Source organism: Gekko japonicus, unplaced genomic scaffold (genome assembly GCF_001447785.1).
Source record: "Gekko japonicus isolate JY-2015 unplaced genomic scaffold, Gekko_japonicus_V1.1 scaffold451, whole genome shotgun sequence".
Classification (NCBI taxonomy): Eukaryota; Metazoa; Chordata; class Lepidosauria; order Squamata; family Gekkonidae; genus Gekko; species Gekko japonicus.
The window spans coordinates 272,417-294,409 of NW_015175983.1; the positions used below are offsets into that span (position 1 = coordinate 272,417).

Below are 21,993 nucleotides of genomic sequence, written 5' to 3' on the forward strand. Positions count from 1 at the left end.
AAACTTGACACACACACACACCAATACCCACTGACCTTTTGGCTTCCACTGATAATGACTTCATGAAGGGGGCAGCACATCTATGGGTAGAATAATGGAATCATCGGGTTGGAAGGGGCCATCGAGTCCCCCCCCCCCCCCCCCCCCAGCCTAGAGCATCCCTGACCAGTGTTTGTCCCTCCGTTGCTTAAAGACTGCCCGGGAGGGGGAGCTCACCTCCTCACGAGGCAGCTGATTCCACTGTTGCACAACTCTTTCTGCCAAATCCCCCCCCCTGATATTCCCGCCTGCTGCCGAAAGGAACAGCTCCCTGCCCTCCCCTAAGCGGCAGCCCTTCAGGTACTTCAAGAGAGCCATCATGTGTGTGTGACTGTGTGTCCCCCCTTTCCCTCACTGTCCAGAGCGGACCGTTTTTGCACAGGCTCCGTCGACCTGAACGGAGGCCGTCCGGAAGCAGTGGGTGGGGGAAGTCTCCCGTGCCGCCCAGCCAGGGGCCTCCTCCTGTCCCCGGAGCCTGGCGCAAGTTCCCACGTCCCTTGAAAACACTGTTTGCCCTCCCTGGCTTTTCCCCGGCAGGTGCCCGGCCAGAGAAGCTGGGAAGTAGGTCAAGGCCCGTCCCGCCTCTTTTGGTTTTGGAAACTGCCCAACTCTCTTGGCTCCGTTTCAGTTTGGGGGGGGGCACTCCCTCTCTGACAGGCCCGATAACGGCTGATGAAGGGAGCCGGGCATGCTGGGAGCAGTCCAGGAGGCTATAAAGTGGCCGTGTTCCCTCCTGGCCCCGAGAAGGCCGCCAGCCATGCAGTGGGCATCTTGTGTCTTTCTCTCTCTGCTTCCTTTCTGTTCTGCCTTCCCCACAGAGGCAGACGAGCCATGCGCCAGCACATGTGGCACAGACAAGGTAGGCTGATGTGAGTGGTGGGATTGGGGAGAGTGTGCCAAGCCTGGGAGGGCTGCTGCTGGGGCCTGGGGCCCTCCGAGCTGTGAGAAATTGTGTATAAATGGGGTGTCGTTAAGAGTGTTGGACTCTTACCTGGAAGACCCGGGTTTGAATCCCAACTCGTGCCCTGGAAGCTTGCTGGGTGACCCTGGACCAGTCGCACCCTCTCAGCCTAGCTTCGCAGGGTTGTTGTTAGGATAAAATGGAGGAGAGGAGAAATGACGTAAGCCACTTTGGGCCCTCAAAAGGCGAGGTAGAAGTGAATTAAATCAATAAGTTTTGATGTAGAATTTAGTTGATACCTGATTATCTTCAGTTAAAATGCATGGGATTTAGTGGTGCTCCGGTTTGACTGGGTGATATTTCTGTACTTTTATATGTCTGGAAACCTTTGGGAAATTGGGCAGGATGCAAACTGAGACTAAAACATATTCTGGTTTTTTTGTTAGTTGATGCTCCAAGTTAGGCAGTGTTTCATTTGTATTTCTTCTGAAGAAAATAACATCTGATCTGGCTAAATGTCCAATCTTTTGCTGTGTGCTTTGCTTTCGTATGGGGGGGAGGGCTAAAATGAGGCCTCACAAGAGGTTCCCTGCTTCTTTTGTCTGCATTTGTTGTGTTGTTGTTGGTTTTTTTAAAAAAACAAAAAAAAACAAATACGGTCCAGTCAAAAAGTGCCTGGGAAGAGTTTGGTTGACCCTTTCCTCTCTGGTCTTTTTTTTTAAAAGCTCAGAATCGCTCTCCTCCGGCAGCTTTTTGTATTCCCCTTCGCACAGCCACCAAAAGTGAAACATAATACTGGGAAGGGCAGTTTATAGTTGAAGCGGCTGCAAGCACACCAACAGTGCTCCAGAGACATGCGCGCACACAATCTGAATCTTTAAAACCTGTCAAGCACATTTGCTCTCCACTAGACGATAATCAAGCTGTGACTCTAGTCCATCTTGCTTGGTATCCTGGATTGGGACCTACGCTTGCAGGCTCAGTCTCTCTTTCATACTGATCAGGGAATTGCTGAATGTTTGTAGGAAAACTTGGGCAAATCCGGATTTGTGAGTTAGGTCACCCCTCCTGTCTGATTCCATATGCAAAGTGTTTGAGGGCATGGCTGCATAAGGAACGGTTTATTTTCCAAACCAAACCTGGTCTGTCTGTCTAGCTGCTCCTGTGTTCTGCTCCTGGAGACAGGACCCCTTCCCAGGGTCAGTTGCAATTGTTTATGGAGGAGTGTTTTTAAAAGCAATGCCATTTCCTTTAGGGCCTGGTCCTGGGAGTCTATGCCACTGAGAAAGAGGAGAAGGCTGTGCAGTTGACCAAGGCAGGAGATGCTTTTGATCAAGTTGTGTCTGGAAAGCTCAAAGAACTGCTGTCAATGTAAGTACCAAAACCAGTTCCTTCCCACGTGTGAGGGTATCACAAGACATGGGAGTATCGCGAGATTAAATAGCTAAGAATACCTACTCCCTGCATGTTTTGCTGCCCCACCACCTTCGTCCTTCCTATCCTATGTCTGCGGTGCTCTCCTCCATGCCGGTCAGAAAGAGCAGTGGGGGTGGGCTTTTCAGCCCCCCCCCCAAGTGATCTCTGTTGCAGGCTTAGCTCTTTCTGGGGTTTTCTGTATTCTCATTTTTATTGCTCATGTGCTCCTGTTGCTTCGGAGGGAGATTCTGTTTTGGGTGTGTTTTGCTCCCTGTAGTGTTCAATTTGATAGTGCAGTGTTTTATGTCTGGCATAAAAACCTGGAGTTTAAATCCGCAGGGAGAAATGCCAGATATTAACTGGCGTAGAATTGAATTGACCACTAGAGGGAGCAAAACACATGCAGCACAGAACCCCCTCCCCCAAAGAGAAAAGAACTTACAAGCCAGAAAAATGAGAATGCAGAACAGCCCTTTCTTTCCCCGGGTGCTTTCCTGGAGGACAAGAGCCGCCAAACAGATGTCTCTGGATGGATATGGAGAGCTGTCTAGCCTAGGGGGTGAGGAGTAGCAGATGCTCCGCTCCCCCGGGATCAACAACAGCAAGTCCCACGGCTGGCAAATTATATGTGTGCAGCATCCTCTGCTATGGGAACTGCCTGATGGTTCTCAGCAGAATTGCCCTGTGCGTTCTGCCATTCCTGAGAGAGTCGTGGGTGGAAGGGACAGTATGTAGATGTGGACTTCAGAGCTAAAGGTAGAGGCTGCCAGCATTCCCACACTGCAGGTGTAGCCACCGGGGCTTTTATGTGGGTGTGGAAAGCGGTTCCTTCTAAAGTTCCCACCGTTCCAGGCCCCGCTCTTCTGGCTCGACCAGCAGCTTCCTTTGACGAGGTTAAGAAGTGATGATGGATCTGTGGTGCTCCCGCAGGGTTCATTGTCTGATTTCTGTCAAGGAGGCTTGTGCTTCAGTCACAGGAGCAGGCCGGTCCATCTTTTCCCCTGGTTAACTGGCAACTCTGCATGTGCGTTCAAGGACTCACAAACATGCTTGTGTTCCAGCTCGGGGCCTCCACTGAAGAAAGGGAAGACACGCATCTTTCATGCCTTGCATCAGGTATGGGGTTTATCTTTGGTATGTTGCCCATTCCCCTGCCCCCCCCACCCCAGCAAGCTGAGCTTTCACATTATCGCTTCCTGAAGAAGTGAAGCAGTGACTCACGAAAGCTCCTCCTCGGCCACAAATTTTGTTAGTCTTTAAGATGCTCCTGGACTCTGGCTCTTTTCTACTGCTATTTCTTTTGTAATCATATTTAGGTTTGTGGCGCTGCATTAATACCAAAGATGGAAAAGTACCCGTTTCCTTTGCACGCCCCCCTCCGGAACTGACAGAATTCAGCTTCTTAAGGCCAGACTAGATGTCACCTGCCACCAAAGGGAATTAGATAAGCATCTGGAGCAGAGATAGGGACTCTGGGGCAAGGGATGCTCCGTATTCTTGGTGCCTGGGGGGGGGGGTCAACAGTGGGAGTGCTTCTAGTGTCCTGGCCCCACTGCTGGACCTCCTGATGGCACCTGGTGTTTTTGGCCACTGTGTGACAGAGTGTTGGACTGGATGGGCCATTGGCCTGATCCAACACTGGCGTCTCTTATGTTCTTAAATCCCTATAAAGGGCGTGGGAGCGGTTCATCTGAAGCAGTTGTTCCCAGCCTTTTTGGTGCGGTCACCCACAAGTCCAAGTTTACTTAGTATGGTTGACTCATCCAGGGTTTTTGGGTGCCCCAGCACGCATCTAGTTCAGCATTCCATTTCCTGCAGTTGCCTACCAGACGTTTTTGAGAAAACAAGTAGCATCGCAGAACAAGGGGGCAGCTGCCCCCACGACGAACCCACAGCGCGTAACATTCCGGCATTTGCATATGGAGGTCAAGATTTCAGCCTCTGTAGCCCCTCTCCATGGGGTTTTCTTGGCAAAAATACTGGAGTGGATTGCCATTTCCTTCTCCAGGGGATCACGCTTGGTCTGAGTTCTCCGCTGTGGCCTGTCCATCTTGGGTGGCCCTCCACGGTGTAGCCCACAGCTTCATCGAACCACGTAAGCCCCCTCGCCATGACAAGGCAGTGATCCATGAGGGGGATTCACTCTCACTGGAGAAGACCCTGATGCTGGGAAAGATTGAATGTCAAAGAAGATGGGGACGGCAAAGGATGAGATGGTTAGACAGTGTCATAGATGCAACGAACATGAAGCTGAGCAAACTCCAGAGGACGGCAGAAGACAGGAGGGCCTGGCGAGATCTTGTCCATGGGGTCGCGAAGAGTCGGACTCGACTGTGCGACTGAACAACAACAAAGCCCCTCTCCATCCTCCCCTCTAATCCCCTCCTACGATTCCAAGAAATTCACTCTAGTAACCATCAGGACAGTTTTTTTAAAGAAGTTTTATTAGTTTGATAAAGAAAGGGGGAAAGGGGAAAAAAGGGGAGAGAAGAAAATGAACAGAAATATGCAAAATTCCAATTTAGCAATTTGCATGTATATCTTCTCATTGCAATTTCACAGCTGTTTCATCTATCATTCTCATTACTCTTCCCTAACTCTTATTCTCTCAGTACTTGAGGTTTTTTAACCATCCTCCCCTCTAATCCCCCCCGGAGAGTCCAAGGAACTCACTCTAGTAACCATCAGGACAGTGTCCACTTGCTCGGTGTGTACATGCAGTGAAGAAAAAACAGCAGCCGATGCATGATGTGGAAGAAACGGTTTCCAGGGGCCAGATCTTGCTTTACGAAATACAGAAGGGAAAGGGGCAGCCATGAGGTGGACTGGCCTGCGACCCACTTTCAGAGGCTTTGCGACCTACAGGTTGGGAAACGCTGATCTGAAGCACCAGGTGGGTGGGCAGGAGGGAGGCAAGCAACATCCCCTTAGCCGGGCTGCCTGAGCCCAGAAGTCGCTTTCCTCGGGAGAAAGACAACTACAGAAAAGCCGCTTGCAATGTTCCCTCTAAGCTGTGGGGTCTTGTGAGCAAATATTCTACTTTGTGAGCTGCTGGCATTAAAGTGGTGAGCAAGAAATATGGCTACTGCTTCAATGAGTTAGCTCTGGAGCCATCCCTTCCTGAGCAAAGACAGAAATGTGTGAGCCGGAGGCTAAAAAACTGTGAGCTAGCTCACACTAACTCAGCTTAGAGGGAACAGTGTCTGGAGCTACCCTTCCTGAGCGAAGACAAAAATGGGTGAGCCAGAGGCTAAAAAACTGTGAGCTAGCTCACACTAACTCAGCTTAGAGGGAACAGTGTCTGGAGCTACCCTTCCTGAGCGAAGACAAAAATGGGTGAGCCAGAGGCTAAAAAACTGTGAGCTAGCTCACACTAACTCAGCTTAGAGGGAACAGTGTCTGGAGCTACCCTTCCTGAGCGAAGACAAAAATGGGTGAGCCAGAGGCTAAAAAACTGTGAGCTAGCTCACACTAACTCAGCTTAGAGGGAACAGTGTCTGGAGCTACCCTTCCTGAGCGAAGACAAAAATGGGTGAGCCAGAGGCTAAAAAACTGTGAGCTAGCTCACACTAACTCAGCTTAGAGGGAACAGTGTCTGGAGCTACCCTTCCTGAGCGAAGACAAAAATGGGTGAGCCAGAGGCTAAAAAACTGTGAGCTAGCTCACACTAACTCAGCTTAGAGGGAACAGTGTCTGGAGCTACCCTTCCTGAGCGAAGACAAAAATGGGTGAGCCAGAGGCTAAAAAACTGTGAGCTAGCTCACACTAACTCAGCTTAGAGGGAACAGTGTCTGGAGCTACCCTTCCTGAGCGAAGACAAAAATGGGTGAGCCAGAGGCTAAAAAACTGTGAGCTAGCTCACACTAACTCAGCTTAGAGGGAACAGTGTCTGGAGCTACCCTTCCTGAGCGAAGACAAAAATGGGTGAGCCAGAGGCTAAAAAACTGTGAGCTAGCTCACACTAACTCAGCTTAGAGGGAACAGTGTCTGGAGCTACCCTTCCTGAGCGAAGACAAAAATGGGTGAGCCAGAGGCTAAAAAACTGTGAGCTAGCTCACACTAACTCAGCTTAGAGGGAACAGTGTCTGGAGCTACCCTTCCTGAGCGAAGACAAAAATGGGTGAGCCAGAGGCTAAAAAACTGTGAGCTAGCTCACACTAACTCAGCTTAGAGGGAACAGTGTCTGGAGCTACCCTTCCTGAGCGAAGACAAAAATGGGTGAGCCAGAGGCTAAAAAACTGTGAGCTAGCTCACACTAACTCAGCTTAGAGGGAACAGTGTCTGGAGCTACCCTTCCTGAGCGAAGACAAAAATGGGTGAGCCAGAGGCTAAAAAACTGTGAGCTAGCTCACACTAACTCATCTTAGAGGGAACCCTGGCGGGGAGTGCAGCCGAGAGGCAAGGTGAAACTCCCCCTTCCCTTCCCCTGGCTTTACGATTCAGTTTACACCGTCAGCCCCCCCCCCCATAGGGGGCCAGCAGGGTTTGGCTGCCGCCCCCTTTCCTTATGCCCTTGGGCCGCTTCAACTATAGGGAAGGCTTCAGCCCTAGCAAAAATGCTTTGAGAGGGGGGAAACTGCAAACTAGGCAGGTTTGCGATAGGGAGGGAAGGCAATCGGTTAGTGCTGAGTGAGCAAGATAAACGCAGGGTACTGACTCACGTTGGGAGGATCTGAGACCGAAATCAGGCCATGTGAGGCAAGAGCTTCGGGCTGCCTCAGCACATTTCTGGGTGTCCCGCTGTTGTTTGTGCCCCAGCAGTCACGAATAACTGGATTGTCTTGTTGACACAGGGAAATCCAGTTGCAAAGGACGGCTGTAGGGCACTCTCCAAGGCTGTGGGAATGGGGATGAAAGGATCCAACGCGAGACCTTTTAGATCCTCTCTCCTTTCTGCTGGGGTGGTATTCCGCCGCCACTTGCGAGGTGAAGAAGCTTGTGCTTAAGGCATCTTCTTTGAAATCGGCCTGTTCAGAAGGACTTTCTTGAGATCTCCAGGGGCGTTTACATGGTTCCTCCTCTCCATGTATCTCGGGTGACTGGACCTGTGCCATTTTTGCCAGGTCTCATGCATCTTTTTTTCCCAAACGGTGGAAAGATGATAGAGAAGTATCATTTTTGGTTGAGGTTGGAATTGTCTCCGTCTATTAAAAAATATTCTTCATAATTCCCCTTTTTTAATTAAAGTGTATGGCTGAATATTTTGTTTTCTTTCCTGTAGAACTTCTCCAGCGTGGTCATTGTTGGTTTAGGGAAGAAGGGAGCAGGAGTGAATGAGCAAGAGAACTGGAATGAAGACAAGGAGAATATCAGGGCAGCGATTGCAGGTTAAATGTCAATCTTTACTCGTCTGTTGTTACGGAATGTGTTAACAGCCCAATCCCAAACCGAGTTTTACCCTTCTAAGCCCACTGAGTCATCTGAAGGGGTGTGCAGGCACACAAAAGCTTATACCCGGAAAGCCTTAAACTTTGTTGGTCCTAAAGGTGCTGCCTCACCTGAATTTACCTGTTTACAACTGTTCTGTAAACCGGTGCTTCAGTCTTTCCCTTGGAGATGAGTTATAGATTCCCCTGATCATTCTTAAACTTTTCAAAACAATGAAAAATGAACTATTAAGTGTTCAAATGGAGTACCCTTCTCACATATGAAGAAGAAGAGATTGGATTTATACCCCGCCCTTCACTACCCGAAGGAGTCTCAGAGTGGCTTACAAACTCCTTCCCCTTCCCCTTCCCCTCCCCACAACAGACACCCTGTGCGGTAGGCAGGGCTGAGAGAGCTCTTGACAGAAACTGCTCTTTTTCAAGGACAGCTCTTATCAGAACTACGGCTTTCCCAAGGTCATCCAGCACCTGCAAGGGGAGGAGTGGGGAATCAAACCCGGTTCTCCCAGATTAGAGTCCGTGCTCCTAACCACTACACCAAACTGGCTCTCTGTGTACATGAATATGTAGGTACTTAAGGGCATGAGGCATGATCACAGCACAGCTCTGAATCCAAGCATTTTGTCTCTGGCCTATTTCTTTGATGATATCACTCTCTAAAAAAAATAACCAAAAAGAGACTACCTTCTAAGACTGTACTTTTTTCTTGCCTCTTGGCTTATGAGCCAGTGTGGTGGTGTGTGGTAGTTAACTAGGATCCAGGAGGCCCAGGTTTGAGTCCCCCCCCCTCTGTCACAGAAGTCTGGGCTGGTCCCACACTCAGCCTCGACTCCCTCACAGAGTTGTTGTAAGGGTAAAGTGGACGTGAATGGTGCTAGGCCTCATTGGGGTCTCCACTGGGAGAAAGGTAGGACAGAAATGGAGTCAGTCAATAAGGAAATTAGATGCTTTTAAATCACGGAACCTCTGCAGAACTGGCTCCCTTTGACTATCCTGCTTAAAGCAGCGAGAGGGGCAAAGATGATGATAATAATAATAATAATCTTTCAATTTATTGATCGCTCAATCCTGCAGAGCTTGCTGGCACTGAGCGATTTACAGTTACTCATTTTTCACGAGGGACTAACAATGTTTTGTGGGGTAAGGGAGGACAAAATATATACATCTTAAATTGCACACATTCACAGCTGACGAGGGTTTCGTTCAGATGCAGATGAGACATGATCCGGAACGGCATTTTTCCTTGGCCGAGTTCGATGGCATCTGCTTTTCTCCAGACTCCTTGAGTTGTAGCGCCACACTGCCATTGCCTGACCGGACGGCCCATTACAGGCTTTTCTCCACGCCGAGGAGATCTCTCTAGGCTTTCCATCATGCGAGCTGGACTTCCGTTTGCTGGCTAACACCGCTCCACCCCACGAGGGGGGGGGATTCAGTGTGCTCACTCTCTCTAAGGCTTGGTACCAATTTTATCTACTCGCCGAAGCTTTCGAACCGCTGGGTAGACGGCGAGCTGGGGACAAGGCTGGCAGCTCACACCAGCGCGGGGCTAGAACTGACAGCAAGCCTGTTCAGCTCAGATGTTACTATTCTAACCAGAGGATAAATCCTCTGTGCCACCGCTCCCCTATATAAGATGGGAGTCCCATGGGGTCTAAACGTCTGGTATTCAGTTGAAAGCTGCTGTGAGGCTGTGATGTGGCCGTCAGCCTGTCCTGGAGTCTCTGTGCCCGCAGGGCCTGCGTCAGGCAGCTGGAGTGGCCACTAGTTCAGGTGTTCATCGGAAGCCCCAGCAAGTTTGCGACTTGGCTGATACCATAGGAAATCTTCCTTTTGAGAGCTGCATCATTTAAAGCGTTGGGGCTGGGCCGTACCAACTTTCCTGCTGGCGAAAAACGAGAGGAGGGGCTCCCCTTTGACACTCCCCCCCCCCCATGAAGGCTCTGCCTAGGATCACGAGCCCTGAATGGACAAAAGCTATGTGGGACAGGAGCGGTTGAGTCCCAGAGCTGGAAAGGGCCACACGGGCCATCGAGTCCAGCCCCCCCCCTCCCCCCCTCAGTGCAGGATCAGCATCCCTGACAAGTGTCCGCCCAGCTGCTGCATGGAGACTGCTGGTGAGGGTGGGAAGTTCACCACCTCCCCGGGCTGCCAGTTTGGTGTAGTTGTTAAGTGCGGTGACTCTAATCTGGGAGAACCGGGTTTGATTCCCCACTCCTCCACTTGCACCTGCTGGATGATCCTGGGCAAGCCGTAGTCCTGATAAGAGCTGACCTTGAAAAAGAGCCGTTTCTCTCAGAGCTCTCTCAGCCCCGCCTACCTCACAGGGTGTCTGTTGCGGGGAGGGGAAGGGAAAGGAGTTTGTAAACCACTCAGAGACTCCTTTGGGTAGTGAAGGGTGGGGTATAAATCCAATGAGAGCCAGTTTGGTGTAGTGGTTATGTGCGTGGACTCTAATCTGGGAGAACCGGGTTTGATTCCCCACTCCTCCACTTGCACCTGCTGGATGACCTTGGGCAAGCCATAGTCCTGACAAGAGCTGTCCTTGAAAAAGGGCCGTTTCTGTCAAGAGCTCTCTCAGCCCCACTGACCTCACAGGGTGTCTGTTGGGAGGGGGGAGAGAAAGGAGTCTGTAAGCCGCTCTGAGACTCCCTTGGGTAGTGAAGGGCGGGGTATAAATCCAGTCTCCTCTTCTTCTTCTTAGTCCAGGATTAGTGAAGAAAAGATACAGTGTTCTTCCTTTTAGAATGGTGTGCCCACAGGAACAGCTCCCGGCCCTCCTCTAGGTGACACAGCCCTTCAGATACTTCAAGAGAGCAGAGTCATGTGTTTCCCCCCCCCCCCTCGCGCCTCCTCTTCTCCAGACTGAACGACAGCAGTCAAGAGGGGAGTTGGATGAGACTGAGTGAGGGATTTGGTGAAGTCCAGCCCCATCTAGTTCTCTTATAGCTGAGGCATCAAATAGTGTCAGGGTTATGCCAGTTAACAAAGTTGCCTCACGAATCAAACTGATAACAAGAAAATGTACCCAGGTGACATTCTGAGCGTGCTCATTAAGCATTAGTTTTATAGCATCATTATTAAGATTGTGGCTGTACCTTGGCCAGTTAAAACAGCAGTTATCCCTCTTCTGTGCGGGACGGCTGGGCAGAGCCCTTTGCCGCTCAGGCAGAGTCGCCGGCAGGCCGAAAGCTGCAAGACAAAATGCATCCAAAGTGCACCAATGGATCACGGATTAATAAATACCTTCTCTCTCCTGGAGGTGTGCTGTTGCCCGTTTGCCCTGACCTGGGCGGCCCAGGCTAGCCCACACAGAATCATAGAGTTGGGAGGGACCCCCCCCCCAGGGCCATCTAGTCCAACCCCCTGCACAGTGCAGGAAATTCACAAATACCTCCACCCCCGCATGCCCCCAGTGACCCCTGTTCCGCACCCAGAAGATGAACAAAAAACCCAACAAACCAGAATCTCCAGCCAAACTGGCCCAGAGAAAACTTGCTTCCTGACCCCAAAGTGGCGACTGGCCTTTCCCTAGGCGTGTCAGAAAGGGCCACAAGAACTAAGTGCTGAGGCAACCCCTCCCCAAACCCCTCCCTCCCAGATACCCAGGTATTTCTCGACCCCTACCTGTAACCCACGAGCACAGGTCCTAAGCGGAGTCACAGCCTGTGAAGTTCAGGAACTTAGAAGGATTCAACTGTTCAGGATTGCACTCACGACTTCACCAAGTTCTGACTTGGGGCAGGAGGTTCTTGGACTGTTGAGTTCTAGGGGACCCAGGTGACCAAATATAAATCTGTCTTGTTCCCCAGCCGGATGCCGGCAGGTTCAGGACCTGGAGTTCCCTTACGTGGAAGTGGACCCCTGTGGCGATCCTCAGGCGGCGGCAGAAGGAGCCATCCTGGGGCTCTACGAATATGACGAGTTTAAGCAGAAGAAGAAGCCGGCAATTGAAGTCCAGCTACATGGAAGGTGATTAGCAGAGATGGTCAGACTTCTGCAATTCAGTAGTATCCAGATTCTGGTTGTTTGGTTTGGTGTAATAGTTAAGGGCAGCGGACTCTAATCTGGGAGAACCGGGTTTGATTCCCCACTCCTCCACACACAGCCGGCTGGGTGACCTTGGGTCAGTCCCAGTTCTCTCAGAGCTCTCTCAGCCCCACCTACCTCACAGGGTATCTGTTGTGGGGAGAGGAAGGGAAAGGAGATTGTAAACTGCTCTGAGTCTCGGAGTGAAGGGCAGGGTATAAATCCAATCTCCTCCTCCTGCTCCTCTCCCCCCCCCCCCCCCCCCCCCACGTCGTGGCGTCATAAGAAAAGTAGATAAAACGAGGTGTTCTTTTGTAGCCTGTGATCCATGGGTCAGGACCCTCCAGCGAGTGGTTAGGTTGTCAGCTGCTGTAGAACTTCCACTGAAAACTTTTTTACTTACGTTATTTGTGTGTAATCCGCCTTTCTCCCAGGGACTCGAGGCGGATTACACACAGTGAGCCAGTGCAGTCAATGGTCAGCAACCAAACGCATTAGGGTTTTAGAAGTCTGGAACAAACGGAAAGGACTGAAGCGCGGCATCAGTATCCACGTGAAGAAGAAGAAGAAGAGGAGGAGGAGAAGAGAAGAGATTGGATTTATACCCCACCCTTCACTTGGAGTCTCAGAGCGGCTTACAAACTCCTTTCCCTTCCCCTCCCCACAACAGACACCCTGTGAGGTGGGTGGGGCTGAGAGAGCTCTGACACAAACTGCTCTTTCAGGAACTGCTGTGACAGAGCTTGTGACTGACCCAAGGTCACATCAGCAGGTGCAAGTGGAGGAGTGGGGAATCAAACACGGTTCTCCCAGATTAGAGTCTTAACCACTTAACCACCACACCAAACTGGCTCTCACATGTGACACATTAAGCGGTACAGAAATGACCTAAATGGGATCTTGCTGACAGTAAGCTAAACACAGCAGTGCAGACCGCCGTCCTTCCTTATTTATCCAAGCAAGTTTGTAGAACCACGTTGAACTACGCAGCTCTAAAACCTGTGCCTTCCCTGACTGCTTGCTGGAAGGAGCGGCTGCCTGCGAACGTACATTGCGGGCGCCGGGGGGGGGGGGGGCGGCCCCCCCGCCGTCTTTCGCGTCTGAGAGAAGCAGCAGGGGCAGTAAGGCAAGACCCCTGGGCAAGGGAGAGGATTTCCTGCATACTGATGAGGGTGTTGAACCACCTTCCCTAGGAGGAAAGGCCGAACAGTGTGAGACTTTTCTGTTTCGGAAAGAGACGACTGGGGGGGGGGGGGCAGGAGGGGGGACGACATGATAGAGGTTTATGAAGTTATGCATGGGGTGGAGAGAGTTGACAGAAATGTTTCTCCCTCTCCCCATTATACTAGAACTGGAGGGCATCCAATGAAGCTGATGGGCAGTAGGTTCAGGACGGACAAAAGGAAAGACTACTTTACACAGCTAGTGAATAAAATGTGAAATTTGCTACCCAATATCATGATGGCCACACGAATAAACAGTTTGACAAGGGGATTAGATAGATTCATGGAGGCGAAGCCTATCAACTGCTACAGGCCATGGTGACTGAGGAGAACCTCCACGTTCAGAGGCACTAATCCTCTGAATCCCTGAGCCAAGAGGCAACATCAGGGGAAGGCCTCAGCCTCTCTTAAGTGTGTGGACTCTAATCTGGGAGAACTGGTTCCCCACTCCTCCACTCGCAGCTGCTGGATGACCTTGAGCAAGCCGTAGTTCGGATCAGAGCTGTTCTTGAAAAAGAGCCGTTTCTGTCAGAGCTCTCTCGGCCCCACCTACCCCACAGGGTGTCTGTTGTGGGGAGGGGAAGGGAATCCGCTCTGAGACTCCTTTGGGTAGTGAAGGGTGGGGTATAAATCCAATCTCCTCCTCCTCCTCTTCTTCTCTTCTTCGCCCTTGAACTGGTTGGTCACTGTGTGAGACAGGATGCTGGACTAGACGGACCACTGGTTTGATCCAGCTGGGCTCTTCTGATATTCTTAGTAGGGAGGCCTTGGCCTCTGCCCTGTTGCGGGCCCTCTAGGGGAACTGGTTGCCCACTGTGTGAGACACCCTATGGAGAGCAGCTGAATTCCGGTGTGTCTCTGCCAGGAGACATGGCATGACGCTGCCCTCTCTGTTTCCATGTAGTGAGGGAGCAGAGGCCTGGCAGAAAGGCCTGATCTACGCAGAGGGCCAGAACTTGGCCCGAATCCTGATGGAGGGCCCCGCCAACCACGTCACGCCGACCAGATTTGCTGCCGTCATCGGAGAGAAGCTGAAGAGCATCAGCAGCAACGTGACGGTCCATATCAGGGATCAGGCCTGGATCGAAGCCCAGGTAAGGTGGCTTCAGGAGAGCCTCTTCAGGCCGTGCAGGGGGGACAAGCGGCGCCTTTTCTCTTTGAGTCTGTGGTGGGTCGAGGCAGCCGCTGACTCTTTGGTGCCCGTCAGGAGGGGGAAAACACTGCAACGAGACGCTAACTATTTGGTAATTTTTCTAATTAATTACAATAGTATATTTTACAGTATTTAGACATAGATAGGTTTATCATGTATACAATAAAGTAGTAGAAGCTGAAACAAAGAACAAGGTGTATGCAAAAGCGCAAAGACTTTAAGCAAAAATCAACAATAGGTGCAAGTGCTCTTATTCATAGAAGAATCGTCCCGTAAGACTGGAGGCTGCTTCTGCATGGAGAAAAAGCCTCTCAACATCATCTGAGACAAATTTTGTCATTATGACTCCTTTCTCAGAAAGCATATAGGAATAAAAGTATTCATGCCCTGTCAAAGTGCACAGCATTATAATATTTCAAAAAGGATACTTCTTCGCTTTACTGTGCTCTTTATTAGTGTTTATTAGCTTTTCAATATATTTGTAAGAATTTAGCGATTTAAAGGGATTTGTTCACCAGTAGACTAGCTTTGTATAAATGATGGTGTTATTTCTATTATTTGATGTTTATGTATTTAGTAAATTGGTAGATTAAAAAAGAGATTTGCTTGGTGTAGTGGTTAAGTGTGCGGACTCTAGTCTGGGAGAACCGGGTTTGATTCCCCACTCCTCCACTCGCAGCTGCTGGATGACCTTGGGCAAGCCATAGTTCTGGCACAGCTGTTCTTGAAAAGGGGCAGTTTCTGTCAGAGCTCTCTCAGCCCCACCTACCTCACAGGGTGTCTGTTGTGGGGAGGGGAAGGGAAAGGAGTTTGTAAGCTGCTCTGAGACTCCCCTGGGTAGTGAAGGGTGGGGCATAAATCCAATCTCTTCCTCTTCTTCTATTTCTGTTATTTGATGTTTATGTATTTAGTAAATTGGTGGATTAAAAAAGAGATTTCTTTAAGCATTAAGTAGTTATTTGTTCTACGGTTATTGTTTTTTCCCATTTGGGCTCATATCCATAGTTGTTTTTTTGTATTGTGATTCCTGAGGCCCTGCATCCCACATGCAAATCTTTTTATGCGGGCTTTTCTGGTTTAGCAAAGTTTGCAGCATTTAGCTATGGCCAATCTGCTGGCAAAAGAGAAGCCAATGAGAGGACAGTGGCCAGACCTGGCCCGCCAGATTTCACTGCTCTGGTCCACACAGACCATACGAGATCTGTTGCCAGTCTGCTGCTGTTGAAATGACCTTTAGCCAGACCTGCTCTAAGAGGGAGTGGCCAGTCCAAGGTCACCCAGTGAGCTTAGTGGTTTAGTGGGGATTCGAACCCAGATCTCAGCACCACAGTACCCTTACTCTGTATTCAGGGCATTTCCCATTAAATAGCTTCAGAATGCTTGTTAGGCAAAAGGGCAGGAGACGGAGACTAGAACTCACTAGAACAGGGGTCCCCAGGCTTTGTTGAGTCTGCAGGCACCTTTGGAATTGTGACAGGGCATGGTAGCCGCAGACACAAAATGGCAGCCGCAGGAGGCGGAGCCGGCTGCAAAACGTTTGCCGTGGCTCAACTTCAGTAACACAGTGTAGATCCTCGTGGTGTGGCAGCGGCTGCACAGCCGGTCAGAAGCCTTGCTGGGCAGAAGCTCTACCTGGCCCCACCTGTTTCCTGAAAAGCCTTGGCAGTTGCCACGAAAGGGGTTGGCAGGGACTGTGGCACCCGAGGGCGCCATGTTGGGGACCCCTGGACCAGAATATTCTCAAGCCGTTTGTACTGTGCTGATCCCCTGCTTGAGAGCCAGTTTGGTGTAGTGGTGAAGTGCGCGGACTCTAATCTGGGAGAACCGGGTTTGATTCCCCACTCCTCCACTTGCACCTGCTGGATGACCTTGGGCAAGCTGTAGTTCTGACAAGAGCTGTCCTTGAAAGAGCTCTCGCAGCCCCACCTACCTTACAGGATGTCTGTTGTGGGGAGGGGAAGGGACAGGAGTTTGTAAGCCGCTCTGAGACTCCGAGTGAAGGGTGGGGTATAAATCCAATCTCTTCTTCGTCTTCTTCTTCCACTTGCAGCTGCTGGATGACCTTGGGCAAGCCATAGTTCTGTCAGAACTGTTCTCTCAAGAGCAGTCCTTGAAAGAGCTCTCTAAGCCCCACCTACCTCACAGGGTGTCTGTTGTGGAGAGGGGAAGGGAAAGGAGTTTGTAAGCCGCTCTGAGACTTCTTTGGGTAATGAAGGGTGGGGTATAAATCCAATCTCCTCCTCTTCTTCTGACGCTGGGTCTTTTGCCACGCAGTCACCCTGTCAGTCGGGAGCAGGGGGGAGGCGACTCCTTCCTTCCTTGGCACACAAGGGTGGAAGTCCAGCTCTATCCTTTCTGTCCCGTTCGCAATGGGAATGGCTGAGCTCCATCTCTGTTTCAGGGATCAGGCCTGGATCGAAGCCCAGGAGATGCGCTCCTTCCTCAGCGTCGCCAAAGGCTCTGAGGAACCTCCGGTTTTCTTAGAGATTCACTACCAGGGCAGCAGCGACACCAAGGAGCCCCCACTGGTGTTTGTTGGGAAAGGAATTACGTTTGATAGGTGAGTCTTTGGTGCCTGTGCCTGAGTGTGAGGAAACAGAATCTGAAAATTTGCCAAGAACACCCCCCCCCCCCAGTGCTCCCTCTAAGCTGCAGAGTCTTTGGATTAAAAATTCTACTTTGTGAGCTCCTGGCATTCAAATTGTGAGCGAGCCATTTGGCTGCTGCTTAAATTAGTTTGCTCTGGAGTAGAGATGTAAAATTTCTGGAAAAATCGGAAAAAATGCTACATTAGCACTTCTTTTTTCTTTTCCAGATTGAAAGTCATTCTGTTACTTTAGGAACATAAAATATGACTAAGGACATTTTTACTTGGCATGCAATTATCACAACTAGTATATTAAAAATATAGTGTATCCAAACAATTATTACAAACAGAATACCCAGCCACATGCAAAAACAAAATTGAAACCTTTTTCTTTTCTTGTGACAATAGCACTTCCTAAAGGAAGAATTGCATCTTGTTCTTGCATTGGAGAGTTCAGTTTGTAACCTAGGACTTGCTTGTCCTCAGTGCACAGAAATTAGATCAATCTGATACCATACGTATTTTTTAGAAATTATTTGGAAAATATTTGAACACCTTGTCTTAAAATATGTTATTCATCATGTTAAAATAAAACATTCCATAATCATTTTTTTCCCCTTTTCTCTTCTTTTTTCAATTTTTCCAATTTTTTGGGAAAAAAAACAAAAAAGGCTTTAGGGAAAAAAAGGGGGGGGAACGTTTCCCCCCCAATTTTTTCCGTTTTTTTCCCGGGCCTTCACATCTCTTCTCTGGAGCCATCCTTCCTGAGCCAAGACAAAAATAAGTGAGCCGAAGGCTAAAAAACTGTGAGCTAGCTCACACTAACTCAGCTTAGAGGGAACACTGGCCCCCTTATATCAGGTGCCTCAGAGAGAAGTGTCACATGATTTGTAAATCGTCTCCAGGATCTATGGTTTTGGGGTTATTTCTGTCCACCTGAGAGCAGTGGGTTCAAAAACGGGCTCCTGGGCTTATGCCAAGTGCTGCTGGGAGCTGGCACCTACTTACTGGCTTGACACAAAGGGCAGGGAAGCCAAGCCCGACACCAGGGAGGAGAGAAATGGAAGCAAAAATGGAAGCTCATAGGCGTTTGGGGGATTTGTCATGCTTTCCGCGTGTGTGCTCTTTTGGGGAGGATCAGGAGTGGCAGAAAGCAAGACGTCGGGGGCAGTGTCCCCCCTGAGCTGTGCACGTGAGTGGCCGTTCATGGACACTGCCCAGCAGCAGCCGTCTGGAGCCTCGCAGGGCCTTGCACTGCCCGTTGCCCATTTTAAGATTTTTATTTATTTATTTATTTCAATTTCTTGACTGCCCTCCCCCACTGACGCAGGGCTCAGGGCGGTTTACAACACAAATTCAATACATTGTAAAACCAAGTACATTATGAAACCGATCAGAACCATAAAAATGCCATATTAGCATTCAAACACGAATATTTAAAGACAATTTCAGGACAAGATGGCCTATCTCGCATTTGGTTTTGGGGGGAGGGGAGGGGGAGGGTGCCGGGCAGATGTGGGGAACCATTGCTGGCCTCAGCCAAAGACCTGGCGGAACACCTCTGCCTTAGGGGCCCCGTGAAGTTTTAATAAGTCAGGCAGGGCACGGATGTCATCCGGGAGAGAGTTCCACCGAGCTGGGGCCAAGGCTGAAAAGGCCATGGACCTGGCCAAGGCCAGCAGTTCTATTCTGCTCAGGGTGTGAACTGGTCGGCTCAGTAGGGGGGTGGGGGGAGATATTAGAGGGAACATTGGCCAGGGGTGTGTGCAACCACTCGAGAATCGGCATTTCCACTAAACCCTGCTGGCGCCTCTGTTTCCAGTGGCGGCATCTCCATCAAGCCGTCGTCCAACATGGACGCCATGAGGGCCGATATGGGAGGAGCGGCGACCATCTCCTCGGCCATTGTGACGGCCGCGCGGCTGAAAGTCCCCATCAACCTGATTGGTAAGTGAAAGAAGAAGAGAAGAAGAAGAAGAGATTGGATTCATACCCCGCCCTTCTCTACCCAAAGGTGTCTCAGAGGGGCTTACAAACTCCTTTCCCTCCCCCGCCCAACAACAGACACCCTGAGAGGTAGGTGGGGCTGAGAGAGCTCTTGACAGAAACGGCTCTTTTTCAAGAACAGCCCTGACAGAACTATGGTTTGCCCAAGGTCATCCAGCATCTGCAAGTGGAGGAGTGGGGAATCAAACCCGGTTCTCCCAGATTAGAGTCCCCGCACTTAACCACTACACCAAACTGGCTCTCACACCGAACTGACTCTATATTATACAGATGAGTGTAACAAAGGTGGTGGGGGGGAACAGTGCGGTTAATCTGAAGTGGTAGATCCCCTGTCGAGGTGGGGGGGGGCTGAGAGAGCTCTGACAGAAACCGCCCTTGAGAGAACAGCTCTTATCAGAACTATGGCTTGCCCAAGGTCATCCAGCAGGTGCAAGTGGAGGAGTGGGGTATCAAACCTGGTTCTCCCAGATTAGAGTCCACGCACTTATCCACTACACCAAACGGAAAGAGAAGGGGTAGCGAGGAATGTGTTTTCTTTGTGTATTTGTGTAGACTCACCCAGCCTTTCTGCCCTCACCGAGGCCACTGTGGTGGCTAACCGATTAAGAACGTACATCAGTTTTAAAAGCCATTAAAAACAAACAGAAACACCTCATTAAAAGAACTGAAACCAAAGCTCAAATACACAGACAGAAACATCGAGGCAGCCATTAAACCAGCGGGTGGGAAGGAGGGATCGCTGAGGGAACACCAAGTGAAACTATAAAGTCCTCCCCTGGCCACAGAAGTGGGGGGGGGACAGGCGAGTCTCCCTGGGGAGAGAGTTCCAGATGGGGCCAGGACCCAGAAGGCCCCTCTCCCTGCTTGCCCCCCCACCTCATCTCAGGAGGCAGTGCGCAGAGCAAGCGAGTCAAGAGACACAAGACATTGTTCGCCTCGAGCACTGCTCTGTTCCACTGACACGGGTGGCTTCCTCCACTGCCAGGTGCTTTCCTCTCGCGCCAGAGGAGAGGGCGCCACCCTGAGCAAAACAGGTCCGTGGGATCCAGGTCACGAAGCCGCCTTACGCAGAGTCGGCTCATTCATCTGCTGAGGCCTAAGTACCGTCTACTCTGACAGAGGGGCTCTCTGAGTTCTCCGGAGGCGGCGGCATCTTCCCCAACACTGTTGCCTGAGAGCCCTTTCTGTGGAGCTCCTGGGACTGAGCCTGGGACCTCGTGCCAGCAAAGCCAGTGTTTCCTCACTGACCTACGGCCTGTCCTCTGAATCCAGTTTGGTGTAGTGGTTAAGTGCGTGGACTCTAATCTGAGAGAACCGGGTTTGATTCCCCAGTCCTCCACTTGCACCTGCTGGATGACCTTGGGCAAGCCGTAGTTCCGGCACAGTTGTCCTTGAAAAAGCCGTTTGTGTCAGAGCTCTCTCAGCCCCACCCACCTCACAGGGTGTCTGTTGTGGGGAGGGGAAGGGAAAGGAGTTTGTAAGCCGCTCTGAGACTCCTTTGAGTAGTGAAGGGCGGGGTATGAATCCAATCTCTTCTTCTTCCGCCATGCAGGACTGGTGAGAAGGATATTGACCTTTCTTGTTTCCGCCTTGTTTGTTCTCTAGCTTATCTGCAAAACCCTGTGTAATGATCCTTGTGTTATTGAGTGTGTGTCTTTAAATGTTTGGTTTGAGTGCAGTGCTGGAAGGAGAGTGATCGAGGGAGGCAAGTGTGCTGTGACTGGTGGATGACTGAGAGTGTAGGAGGAGTTGTTCTGAGTGAATCTGTGTGTGTGTCTTGAGGGAATTCTGTGAGCGATATGGCAGCGTTCTGTGTGGAAACTTAAAGAGTTCTGTGTATGTGTCCTTGGGAAGTGAAGTGTGGAAGAGCTATGAGGAGAGTCTGTGCGACTCTAAAGTTTTGAGAGCGTTCATAAGACAAAGAGCTTAGCCAGTGTGGCTGCCCACATGAAAGAGAGATTCCTGTCAGTGTGGAATTTTAGTGTCAGAAGGACTGTGTGTGTGATGCCTTTGTGTTTGTTGTTGTCGCACAGTCGAGTCCGACTCTTCGCGACCCCATGGACCAGCTCCCGCCAGGCCCTCCTGTCTTCCGCCGTCCTCTGAAGTTTGCTCAATTTCATGTTCGTTGCATCTATGAAACTGTCTAACCATCTCATCCTTTGCCATCCCCGTCTTCTTTGACCTTCAGTCTTTCCCAGCATCAGGGTCTTCTCCAGGGAGTGCTCCCTTCTCATTTGGTGGCCAAAGTATTTGAGCTTCAGTTTCATTATCTGGCCTTCCAGGGAACAGTCAGGGTTGATTTCTTTTAGGATTGACTGATTTGATCTCCTTGCAGTCCAAGGGACTCTCAAGAGTCTTCTCCAGCACCATAGTTCAAAAGAATCTATTCTTCTGCGCTCGGCCTTCCTTATAGTCCAACTCTCGCAGCCATACATGACTACTGGGAATACCATTGCTTTGACCATGTGGACTTTTGTTGGCAGGGTGATGTCTCTACTTTTTATCATGCTGTTGAGGTTCGCCATCGCTTTCCTCCCAAGGAGCAGGCGTCTTTTAATTTCATGGCTGCTGATACCTACCCAGTTATATTTACAAGTTCTTTATTCCCAAAACAGTTAAAGATAACCAGCAACTTGTTTTTGTTCTTTAATCAATAAATCAAATTTTGTTGAAGTATATCCCAGATTTCAGTTCAATCCTTCCTCAGGGCCACATAAACTTCTGAAATGCCCAGACCCTAGGTCACATTACCAGCAGCAGAAAGAGATTTTTGGAATTTTGAATTCCTGGTGGCAGCAGAAACTAACCAGTTTATATACAAAGAGTCATTTTAAAGTAAAAAACAGACCCCAAAAATAAGCAGCACACCACACCCTATTTTGCATGAGATATGTAGCATCTAGCAAAGAAGATGCATGATATATATTTAGGAAATGAGCCCACTGTTGGGACATTCAGATAGCTGGTCCCCCATTCACATATCATCTGGCCTTTGACATAGCAGGGCATAGAAGAAAGCCCCCCAGGGTAGGTAGTGGCTGCATGCTCCTTCGGCCTTTCTTGTGTTGCAGACGGGGGGGGGGGAGTCATGTCCCTGTCCCGGGCTGCACTTTCCTGTTTGCCAAGAACACCCCCCCCCCAAAAAAAAACCCCAAACCCTATCAGTGAGGGGCTGTACTGCCATGAGGGCTGGTGGACTTGGAGAGAGTTGTCCATGGTGAAGGAGAGGACACGAAGGAGGGGATACCAAG

The 21,993-nt window shown here is 50.2% G+C and overlaps 1 protein-coding gene across 1 annotated transcript in view; it reads left to right on the forward strand.

Annotated features, from left to right (window-relative positions):
* Positions 1 to 781: 781 nt before the first annotated feature.
* LAP3 (leucine aminopeptidase 3) overlaps positions 782 to 21,993 on the forward strand; it is a 35,317-nt gene continuing 14,105 nt past the window's right edge. Inside the window, exons 1-8 of the mRNA XM_015426271.1 lie at positions 782 to 898; positions 2,196 to 2,311; positions 3,418 to 3,472; positions 7,578 to 7,683; positions 11,556 to 11,715; positions 13,900 to 14,089; positions 16,575 to 16,708; positions 18,558 to 18,682. Of these exons, the coding sequence (XP_015281757.1) occupies positions 797 to 898; positions 2,196 to 2,311; positions 3,418 to 3,472; positions 7,578 to 7,683; positions 11,556 to 11,715; positions 13,900 to 14,089; positions 16,575 to 16,708; positions 18,558 to 18,682 (988 nt within the window). The 5' untranslated portion in view covers positions 782 to 796. The remainder of the gene's footprint in view (positions 899 to 2,195; positions 2,312 to 3,417; positions 3,473 to 7,577; positions 7,684 to 11,555; positions 11,716 to 13,899; positions 14,090 to 16,574; positions 16,709 to 18,557; positions 18,683 to 21,993) is intronic.